General features: G+C 38.6%; 1 protein-coding gene across 1 annotated transcript; it reads right to left on the reverse strand.

The window, feature by feature from the left end:
* Window positions 1–2,654: 2,654 nt before the first annotated feature.
* Window positions 2,655–6,799, reverse strand: LOC149004918 (triose phosphate/phosphate translocator, chloroplastic-like). The gene is made up of 12 exons (XM_089168512.1): window positions 6,363–6,799; window positions 6,177–6,251; window positions 5,999–6,064; window positions 5,806–5,884; window positions 5,016–5,136; window positions 4,660–4,755; window positions 4,260–4,372; window positions 4,084–4,161; window positions 3,851–3,967; window positions 3,527–3,626; window positions 3,256–3,356; window positions 2,655–2,901 (listed from the first exon to the last, which is right to left on the reverse strand). The coding sequence occupies exons 1-12, from the start codon at window positions 6,647–6,649 to the stop codon at window positions 2,884–2,886; spliced, it is 1,251 nt and encodes a 416-aa protein (XP_089024638.1). The 5' UTR covers window positions 6,650–6,799; the 3' UTR covers window positions 2,655–2,883.
* Window positions 6,800–10,750: the final 3,951 nt, after the last annotated feature.

Genomic DNA, 10,750 nt, shown 5'->3' on the forward strand with positions numbered 1-10,750 from the left:
AATCATACTTGTCTTGCAAATGACCATTGAAAGAGGATATGAGAGACAAATTCCTCATTCACCCCACATTCGCCACAAGTTGGATCTATCTTCACTCCTCTACTGTCTAATCCCACCATAATAGTAAGGCTCTCATTACATGCTTTCCATAGGAAGGAATTATTTCTAGGAAAAGTAGGCCAATTCCATAGTGTATTTCAATCTTTGGGTTGCAAACTTCTTATAGTTGAGATTGCACTAGGTGACAGGCTTTAATCTGGATTGTTCAAATACACATGTTGGAGAATGAAAAGAATCAACATTGAACACTTTTTTTTTTAGTTGGACTAAGTCACGATTTTGGATCATCTTGTGTAATTCTGTTCAAATCAAACAATAACAATCTAAGAGAAGGAAAGATATTTCTCACAAACAAAAGTCCTATAGCCAAAGAGAGAGTGGAAGTAGACAGGGCAAGCCAATATGTCATACACAACATCGATAAAGCCTTCTTGACTAGAGTATTGACTAGAGTATCTGCTAATATAACATCTCTAGAAATAAATTGAAAAACACAAGACTAGAGGGGACTTGATAGGTGATGAATGTCATGATAACCGACTTTAGAGAGATCAAGATCCTTATCTCTATTTGTGATACAAGAGATCACCTTGAGGCAATCAGATTCCTCAATGCGTCATTTGCCACCTAGTGCTTTCCCTTCCAAGAGATTGTATTGAATAGCAATAGCCTCCCCAAATTTTTATTGAGTCCATTTCCTTGTGGATGTGTGACATGTGTCTTTACATCACATCAAAAGGTTGAGGTTTTTTTTTTGGTCAACATCAAAAGGTTGAGATTATGTTTACATTATAAAAAATATTATTTTAATTTAATCACAACCCTTTGATGTGATTTGTGAATGTGTCACACATCCGCAATAAAATGTCAGAAATGCACGGGATAAAATTCCTAGCCTCCCCCCTACCTTACTAAAGCTTAAGTCATGATGAATAGACCTTGCTAATAGGATTTCCCCCACTCCACCACGAATAACCTCCCCCATACCACACTGATTTATACTTGGATTTTGCAACATCATAAAAATCTTTCAAATTCCTGTCGGAGGTGGCTGCCATTCAGCCGTTGCTTGAGGTCTCCGGTGTGTCCTTTGGTGGCTTTTAGTTAGTGTCCTTTTGCTCTTGGGCTGAATTGAATTCCTTCCATGCTCTATATGCACCCTCTTGGATATCCCCTTGAGACCAATTCTTCCTCCCAAACAGCAAGTCCTTTTAAACAAGATAAAAAGGCCTTGTCATTTATCCCCAGTTCTTCCAGCCATGGATCCACTGTTGAATAGAGAAGTTTGTATTCAGGAGGCATAATGTCAAACGAGAACTAAACCACGTTGACCGTCCAAAAAGGCCAATGGAGCAGCACATTTTCCATCGTCGTCTCTCTCCCTCTCTTCTTGCATCTTTGACGTTGACAGTCAGCCATAAACCTGCCCTTAAGCTAAGCCTTCCGCCATTGCAAAAGCATTAGAACATGCTCTCCACATGAAGGAAAGATCCTTCTGTATCTTCTTCCGTTACCTTCGACAGTGATTGTTTAAGCTCAATACGCATTCAATGCTTAACTACCATGTAGGCACTTCAATCCGTCTGTTTCAATCTTTTCCCCATTGTCTACTTTTCCCTTCAAATTCATTTAGGTTTCTTAATGGTTTAGAAACGAGCAGATCAGAAGAACTAGCTTGGGAACGACTATATCTTAGCAGCCATAATTGGGCGTATTGGTTGATCAATCTGACGTGAATTTCATCAATGGAGGTGGGTTTGGGTCTTCATGCCTATTTGATGAAAATAGTTTCAACCATTATTAAAAACCTACAAATCTTGAGTCTAGAGATGGGGAAAACTTACACAGAGAGGAAAAGTCCGGCCTCAAAAAAGATTCTAACTCTTAACCTCTTATGAAGGGTTGGTCTTCGCCAACTGAGCACATCCCTTGGATTTACATAAATTGTTCATACATGGATGATAAACAAATTGCGAGATCCATCTTCCAGTAAAGGAGAGGCCCAACCATAAATACGGCGACATAAAATCCTAATCACTTGCAGACTATAAATTCAGACCCAAGAGACTTAAAAGAGGACAAAAATTTCTCTAATCCGCAATAGTTTGAAGATTGAATGAGCTTCTTCATTGGCTTCGTCCTCTTTGATGGACCAACATATACTTTTAACATATATGGAGTGATCTCGACGACCAACATAAAAGTCTCCGTGTTAGTGTTATGCCAGAGAAATGAAACAGAACTGAAAAGACCAGCAGCTTCCCCGAATAGGAAGTTTCCCAGCAGATTCTGCCAAAGGAATTTCCTGTTCAAAAGAAGCTTCCCAAATGACTTAGGAGGTTCAAAGATCTCCTCCACAGCAAACCATTATCAGCACCTCTTCCCCTCTCCAATACAAGAATGGCTCTACTTTTCTCACAACAAACGCCCTAACACAGTGGTTTACTTGAAGAGAAACTCTCAGAACAAAGACTAGTTTCCGAGGAAATTCAAAGCATTTTTATTACCTAGTAATCTGTTATTCACATATTTATTTTTCATGCACATGGCTTCATTTAAAACATATAAACAACAATAGCTTATCAAAAGAGATGGGAAGAGAAAGAAAGAGACATTATTTGCAGATAGCATGAGAATGACAACCAATCAGGCAATAGATGCACTCCAAACAAAGCAAACTAAGACCATAAGTAAAGGATGGAAGGAAGAAAGAGGTGCAGAAAGACAGAAAATAAGAAAGGCGGTCTTCCCAAGGAATTGTTCCATTTGGAGCACAACTAAGACTTAATATTAACACCTTGAATCTCCCTCCGCGCCTGGATCTCATGCAGCTTTCATTTGCTGCAAAATATATTAGAAAATGTGTTAGCCATATGGAATACATTTGAAATGTACAGGTAAAGCACAAGACATATCTTCCCAGCTGCAAACTAGACCATCCATCAGGTTTCCCTATTTGGATAGATCAACATGCTGAATCAGAGTGAATGTTGGTTCGTCCCCAAGTGGGGGGTGATTATTATCATTGAGCAGATAGAAAATATAGTCTCTTGGAAGGCCAGACCATTTGGTATTTTCCATCTATCTCTGGAACTCTCCCTCCCCCAGCCCCACCCCAACCAGAAAAAACAAAAACTAGCCCATTACTTTTATTATATTAATGGCAGAACAATATGATTTTCACAGGGAACTCACCCGTTTCTCCTCTTCAATTTTGGCCTTAATGTATGAGTATATTGCCACTCCTGCAATTGCAACCACTGTGCCAATGCCTGTTTGTGTTGAAATTTTGTTGCCTGCAACCAGATAAAGTTAGTATGAAATTTTGTCAAGGGAGAGAACAGAAGATAGGATCTTAGTGCTTCCTTTTCACCCTTTTTTCTTGAGGCAGGGTTGATAATCTTAAGAAACAGAGAAGAAAGAAAAGATATGAGAAAATGAGACATCTGACTGAAAATTAACTTACCAAAAACCACAATTGAGAAACCAATCACAAAGACACGTTTCAACACATTTCCAACAGCATGGGTAAGAGGAGCCACTCTTTCTAGGGTATTTGTTGCCAACTGAGAGATTCCAGAACTCAAATAATTAGTGTTGTTATGATAACAAAACCCTAAAATGTCATTACTACTACCAATATTGTCATACATCTTCTACATACCCCCCCCCCCCAACCAAAAGAATAAATAAATAGACAATCAAAGAGATGGTGAGAATGGTCATGGTTTTGGCTGCAAATAAAGTTTGTTGGTTTACCTTATTTGAACATACGAGTAAACGTATTTACCTGATTGTACAAGTGGTAGAACATGCCCACCCAAAAGAGATCTGAAACAAACTTGGTCATACCAACTTTAGCAATTGCATCATTGAAACCATACTTCATCAGTTGAGGTCCCTCAATCTACAAAGCGAACATTGAATGATCAGACATGCGACTTAAGTGAGAAACATCAATTTAAAAAGTAACAGCAACCATACACTTTTTTTTTATTATTAAGAAATTTAATTTTCACTTACAATAATTGCTGGTGGAATACAGCAAATGAGTGCAATGATGGAAATGTAGGCATAGAGATTTGTACTATCCATGTCAGTCTACAAAAACAAGGGACAAGATCATCATCTCAATGCATCTATAAAGACAAGAATAATTCATCACAAGGCAAATAATTTTAAGTAGAAGGAAACCAAACCATGGCTTTCTTGGAATAGATACTCCTGTAAGTAAAGGAGATGTTGGAAATCATGGCACTAACAAATCCAGTCCAGTTGAATGAGAGCTCTGTCAGTGATGCCATTGAAACACCTGCAATCTCCGCCAATAAAATGGTTTAATCATTAGAAGCAGCAACAAGACTTTAAATAACGCTACGGTTGCTAAAATTCTGAAATTATTCAATGAAAATTTTGACTTCGTGCGGCCATGTCATTTTGCTAAATTACTTACAAAGGTGAAGATGGAATATAGTTTACTGGATCAAATTGAATCCAGAAGGCTATAGTTTACTTCGTAGATAATTTGATGTCCTTGGACATAGATCATCATATACAAACCACATTAAACCAACAGAGATTCAGAGAGCTACAACTAACCAAGAACAACAGGAGCAAGAGATAGCCACAGGGTAATAGGTATCTGTTGTCCAAGCACAAACTGTGAAGCAGCCGCATTGAAGAAGGGCTCCAGAGCTGAAAAAGACGGAATCAACATAAGAAACAGAGATAGTGGAGGGTGATCAGTCACCATTATACATAAAAAACTAAGGTCAGGGGGAAGGGGGTTGCAATTTTCCTATGCAGCCTTACTCCAACAATTTTTTGTTGAGAGGCTATTTCAGTACCTTGACCTCAGGCTACAACTGTGGTCCACCAACCATTGCGCCAAGGCCCGTCCCTAGTCCATAATATATGTTAAATAGAACCATCACAGTATTCGGATATATACACACCTTTGATTGTATGGGTAAATGAAACAGCAACCGCAGAAAATGATACATTGCTTGATATATGGCCTATCGCATGGCATATTGCAACAGGGGTGAGTAGCTTCAGAAGAGTTGAGTCCATCGGCTGTACAAAATGGCATCATTATACACATCAGTGTCAGACACAAATTGAATCTATTCGGTACTTCATCCCCAGAGATAGGATCCTCAAATGAACTTTTTCTTGTTAGAAGCATACTAAAATCACTAACAAATTGTTATTTCAGAATCATAACGAAAATCCTGACTGTTTCAGTGCTTATGATGAATCCATATACATTTAAATGGGCCAACATATGTTTACATTTGATTGGGTTTGATGTGGTATGAAATCTATTTCAACTTCACTTGATTATTACTATTTCAGAATATTATTAGGCTAGGTTTTTGCACCTTATTCTACTGAAACAGAAATCTAAACGAGCTGAGTAATTTTAATTTGAAATTTGAAATTTGAAAATATTTTACTTGCTATTTGAGAGCACATGATTAATTTAATGGGTATAGTAGTAACTTCATATTAAAATGAAACAATGCCCTTCTTCTCCTCTTTATAGTCAATTTCTCGACCAAAAAAACCCTTTTTTGATATATCAATCATAGTAAATATCACATTAACTTATAGCTAGATGTTGAAAAGTCTAGGGATGGTTGATATTAAACACTTGTAGTTTATTGGGCGACCGTATTTAATTCATCCAAGATCAAATTGTATCTAATAATTATTGACAGGATTAAACAGAGGAAAGCTTACAGCCCGTTTTGGGAGACCAACAGACCAGCTGACGAGACAGTAAACCACCCCAACCAGCAAATGCACAACAGATACAAAACTGTACCAAGCACGAACAGCCATTAGCTCACAACGCTAACTAAGGTAAACACAGACAAACAGTTTTCCATTATGGCAACGAAAAGAGAGACGATTAAAAGAAGGCCATGCTTACTAAGGGTAAGGGAAGTAATTGTAAATCTTCTTGTTGAGAATGTTGAATATCACGTTCAAGAAGTACCTGCAACAAGAATATTTTCGTCATTTAAAGATTATCATTACGAATTTACGATTTGCAAGCGCGCGCAGTGCTTATACGCAACCTGTAAACAAAAAGCGAATGACTCACTCACCACATGAAGAAGAAAAAACCAGTGGTAATTGCCGGATACTTCTCCAGAAGTCCAATCGGAGCAATCTTAGCTTCCCTGAGCCAGAAATGGAAAAAAAAAATTGCAAAAATGAAGCGAGTCAGACAAATTAATGTGGATAGCACATACTTCACCGACCAACTCGGAACGGAGGTTGACGGACCTCACCCCGCAGAATCACTTCCCTCGGCCGGGGACGACGCTGCGGCGAAGCTTGGCCGGAGAATCTCTCTTTTCAGAGATGGAGAACGAACTACCGGTGACTTCTCAAGCAGTAGCAAAGCCGGACGGAGCTGCCTTCCCCAGATAAGGTTGCCGCCATCAACAACAGCTCCGACTGATCTGGTGCTCGGAACAAAGCATGCCGTGGTGGTGGTGGTGTCTCTGGTCATCGGTTTCCTCAGCCGAGCAAGGCTGGCGATGCCGGTGGCTCCTGACAACACTCTCGACTCCATTTTTGCCGCTCAACACCACAGAGAAAAAAGCAGCTTGGTTCGCTTCACTACTGGTGGTGGAGAACGAGGAAGCTATCCTCTAACGGTATCTCAGATTTTATTCTCTCTCCGTCCAAACTTCAAACACCAAAATCCAAACTCCTAACCAAACGGTTACTTCGCCTTTTCTACTAAACCTGTTGGGGGGGACAGTTATGGTGCTTCGCCGAATACCATATCAACGATTGTGACATGTCAAATGTTTCGTTCTATTCGTCAGATTGGATACGTACGGTGAAAGAATGTTTAAGACGATTTAATATTGTGGCCCGGTAAGTAATTGGACGAGGTACCATTTTTTAGGTAGTGTCATCTCCTTATCTGCAGCGAATGGTCGAAGACGAAGGGCTTGTCCTCTCCTGTTGCCGACCTTTCTTTCCTTTACCACTCCTTATCCTTCTTTCCACGTAGGATTCAAATATCTCAACGAGTTGAATCGGCAGACTCGAACAAAAAATCGGTTGAGATCGGCTCTAAAACATCAATTTCATCCTCCACCGCCACCCCCAATTTCTAACACAATACCCTTGCAGATCTCCTAATTTAATTTGTTATTGATAGGAAATCATATGATATTTTACCGTATTTAAATTATTGGTTTATTTTTACATTTTTTTCCTACCTAACTAGATGGACTGATACATTGAATGATAAATAGATTACAAGCTCTTAATTGAAATAAAATGAAGGTATTAAATACTAATACGTACAAATAATAACCAACCAAGTCACAGTTGGTTCAATCGCTCTGGTCAGGACGAGGTTAACCTAAAGAACCTTGAGCTTGAAGAAACTTGACAATTATATAAGGAAACTAGATCCTGCCCAGTTTGAGATAGATAATCATGCCTAATATGAAAATCGCAACTAACTCAGATTGAGGGAATTAAACTTTGTGATCGAACGGCTTCCAATAAGACTTGTGAATTGATCCAACGGTTGAAAATAAGAGGTAAACCCTATATAAACTGAATAATAACGCAAAGCAAAGGGATCTGAATCTTTTTTTTTTTATCCATTTTATCTTTCAGTTAAGCTCCAACTTGTCAAAGTTCATTGGTAGTGTAGCTATTGACTTAATTATTGGAAGTGGCTTCCTGACAGTTGAATCAGCCCATATCTGATGTTCGTTTTGCAAGAATTAGAGGATTGAACAATTTCCTAACTCATTAAAAACATGTGTGGATTCCTCAATAGTCTCAACTCTTGTCCAATGTGTAATTCTTTATTCGTGGGATTATGGACATTGAAAAAAAAAAAATCCAGATCTTCCGTCATACTATACATAACTAAATCCATTGTAGAACAAGTTGCTTCAACTACTTTGGAATAGGTTACTCATTTTTTTTTTTCGGTAAACTGGGAATAGGTTACTCTGATATCATATGATATACAGAGAAAAGGTTCCACTAGTACGATGGGGTAAGACCGTAAGACATAAAATCTCACCCTACTCAAAAACACTCGAACCAACATCGATTAGTGAATAAACAATGTGAATTAAACTCTATTTAAATCCACTCTTTATATGATAAATCTGAATTGATTGTTGATTCCCTAGCTAGGAAGGCCTAGTCCGTGGCAAGTTGGACTGTATGGTCTAATTCCACTCCTTGGCTTCTTGAATTATGTAATCAGGATGTTTTGGGCTTTTCTTGTCCGTCTTCTAATTGAATATCTGTTTACCAAAAAAAAAAAAAAAATGTAATCTCTTACTTCGTACTCAAAAAAAATATAATTTAATTTCTTACATCAATTTAAATTTCACGACCTTTTAGTGCGATTTTTCTAGGGAATCCAAAGTATTAAAAAACAATCTCAATGGGAAAAATAGTTGAATGGTTTCATATGAGAGAACCTCAAATATATAGGCAGCATACATCCCATGCTGTTAGATAACTATGAACAATAAAAGAAAGATATAAAACATAGAAATACAATACATGGAAATGTTTGTATGGAAATGATTTAATAGAGAAACCTAATCAAGCCAAAGCCAAATTAGGATATTGATGAAATGGAATGATGAGATGGTATGAAAAGAATTCAAATGTAAAGAATGATGAATGGAAATAATTCAAATGAGAGGAGTGATGAATGAAAAGAATTCAAATGAGAGGATGAAATGATATGGAAAGAATTCAAATTAGAGACAATTAGGGAAATGATGAAAAATCATCCTTGTCACGCTTAATACTCCCCCTCAAGTTGGAGAGTGAATGTCAGAACTCCCAACTTGCCTCTATGACTGAGAAATAAATCTTTTCCAAGGGCCTTGGTGAAAATGTCAGCAACTTGAGCAACACTAGTGGTGGAGGTGGGTTGAATAAGACAATGTCGAACCTGATCACTAGTGGTGGAGGTGGGTTGAGCAACACTAGTGGTGGAGGTGGGTTGAATAAGACAATGTCGAACCTGATCACTAGTGGTGGAGGTGGGTTGAGCAATACTAGTGGTGGAGGTGGGTTGGCAACACTAGTGGTGGAGGTGGGTTGAATAAGACCATGTCGAACCTGATCACGGACTACATGACAATCAATCTCAATGTGCTTGGTGTGCTCGTGAAAGACTGGGTTCATAGCAATATGTAAAGCAGCTTGATTGTCACAAAATAATGGTATTGGTCGAGGGACCATGACGCCAAGATCTTTTAGCAATGTAACTAACCACATGAGTTCACAAGTAGTGACAGTCATAGCACGATATTCAGCCTCAGCAGATGAGCGGGACACAATAGCTTGTTTTTTAGATTTCCAAGATAAAGGGCCGGAACCAAGAAACACACAATATCCAGTGGTAGATCTTCGAGTCATAGGGCAACTTGCCCAATCTGAGTCACAATAAGCATGAAGAGATAACTCACTATCAACAGATAAAAGAATCTCTTGTCCTGGAGTGCCATGGAGGTAACGAAGTAAAAGATTAGCAGCATCCATATGAGGTTTACGAGGCTCATGCATGAATTGACTAAGAACATTCACAGTGTGAACAATATCTGGACGAGTAATTGTGAGATAAATAAGTCTTCCCAATAACCGACGGTATGGTGTTGGATCAGGTAAGGGCTCACCATCAGAAGTAGTTAACTTGAGGTGTTGTTCCATTGGAAATTGAGTCGGATTAGCACCTATGAAACCAACATCAGTTAAGATGTCCAATGTGTATTCTCGTTGGTTGATGAAAATACCTTTCTTGGAACGTGCCACCTCAAGACCAAGGAAATATTTAAGCCATCCAAAATCTTTAATTCGGAAATGTTGCTGAAGAAGTGATTTTAAGTTGGAAATCACAGTTGTGTCAAACCCAACAATTAAAATGTCATCAACATAAACAAGTACAAAGGTAGATGAAGACTCTATAAGTAGAGAAAATAGAGAGTAATCTGCCTTTAATTGTGTATATCCAAGATCAATAAGGGCACCAGAAAGCTTGGAAAACCAATTACGGGATGCCTGCTTAAGCCCATATAATGATTTGTGCAAGCGACAAACCAATTTCTCCCCCTTTTGATGATAACGAAGTGGAAGTGTCATATATACCTCTTCATCAAGATCTCCATGGAGGAAGGCGTTGTTCACATCCAATTGATGCAAGGACCACCCTTTGATGGCAGCAATGACAAGAAGTGTTTTGATAGTAACTAACTTAGCAACTGGGGCAAATGTCTTGGAGATCAACCCCCTCAATTTGAGTATAACCCTTTGCCACCAAACGCGCTTTATAACGCTCAATTGACCATCTGAATGCCGTTTAATTTTGTAAACCCATTTACAACCTATTGGTTTCTTGTTTGGGGGTAAAGGTACAAGAGACCAAGTCTTGTTAAGGTCAAGAGCTACAATTTCATTGTCCATTGCCTCCTTCCAATCAGGTGAAATAATAGCCTTAGCAAAGCTTGTAGGTTCAGTTATAGCATTAAGGGCCTTGAGATACCTGAAATGGGGTGAGGATAATCTACGATAGGATAAAAAACAATTTTCAGGAGCGAGAGTACCTGTGCATGAAGGAGGAGCTTGGGCATCCATGGCGTAACAATGATAATCTTGAAGATGGGGTGGCGGC

Source organism: Hakea prostrata, chromosome 9 (assembly GCF_041222555.1).
Source record: "Hakea prostrata isolate BN-2017 chromosome 9, UWA_Hpros_2, whole genome shotgun sequence".
Classification (NCBI taxonomy): domain Eukaryota; kingdom Viridiplantae; phylum Streptophyta; class Magnoliopsida; order Proteales; family Proteaceae; genus Hakea; species Hakea prostrata.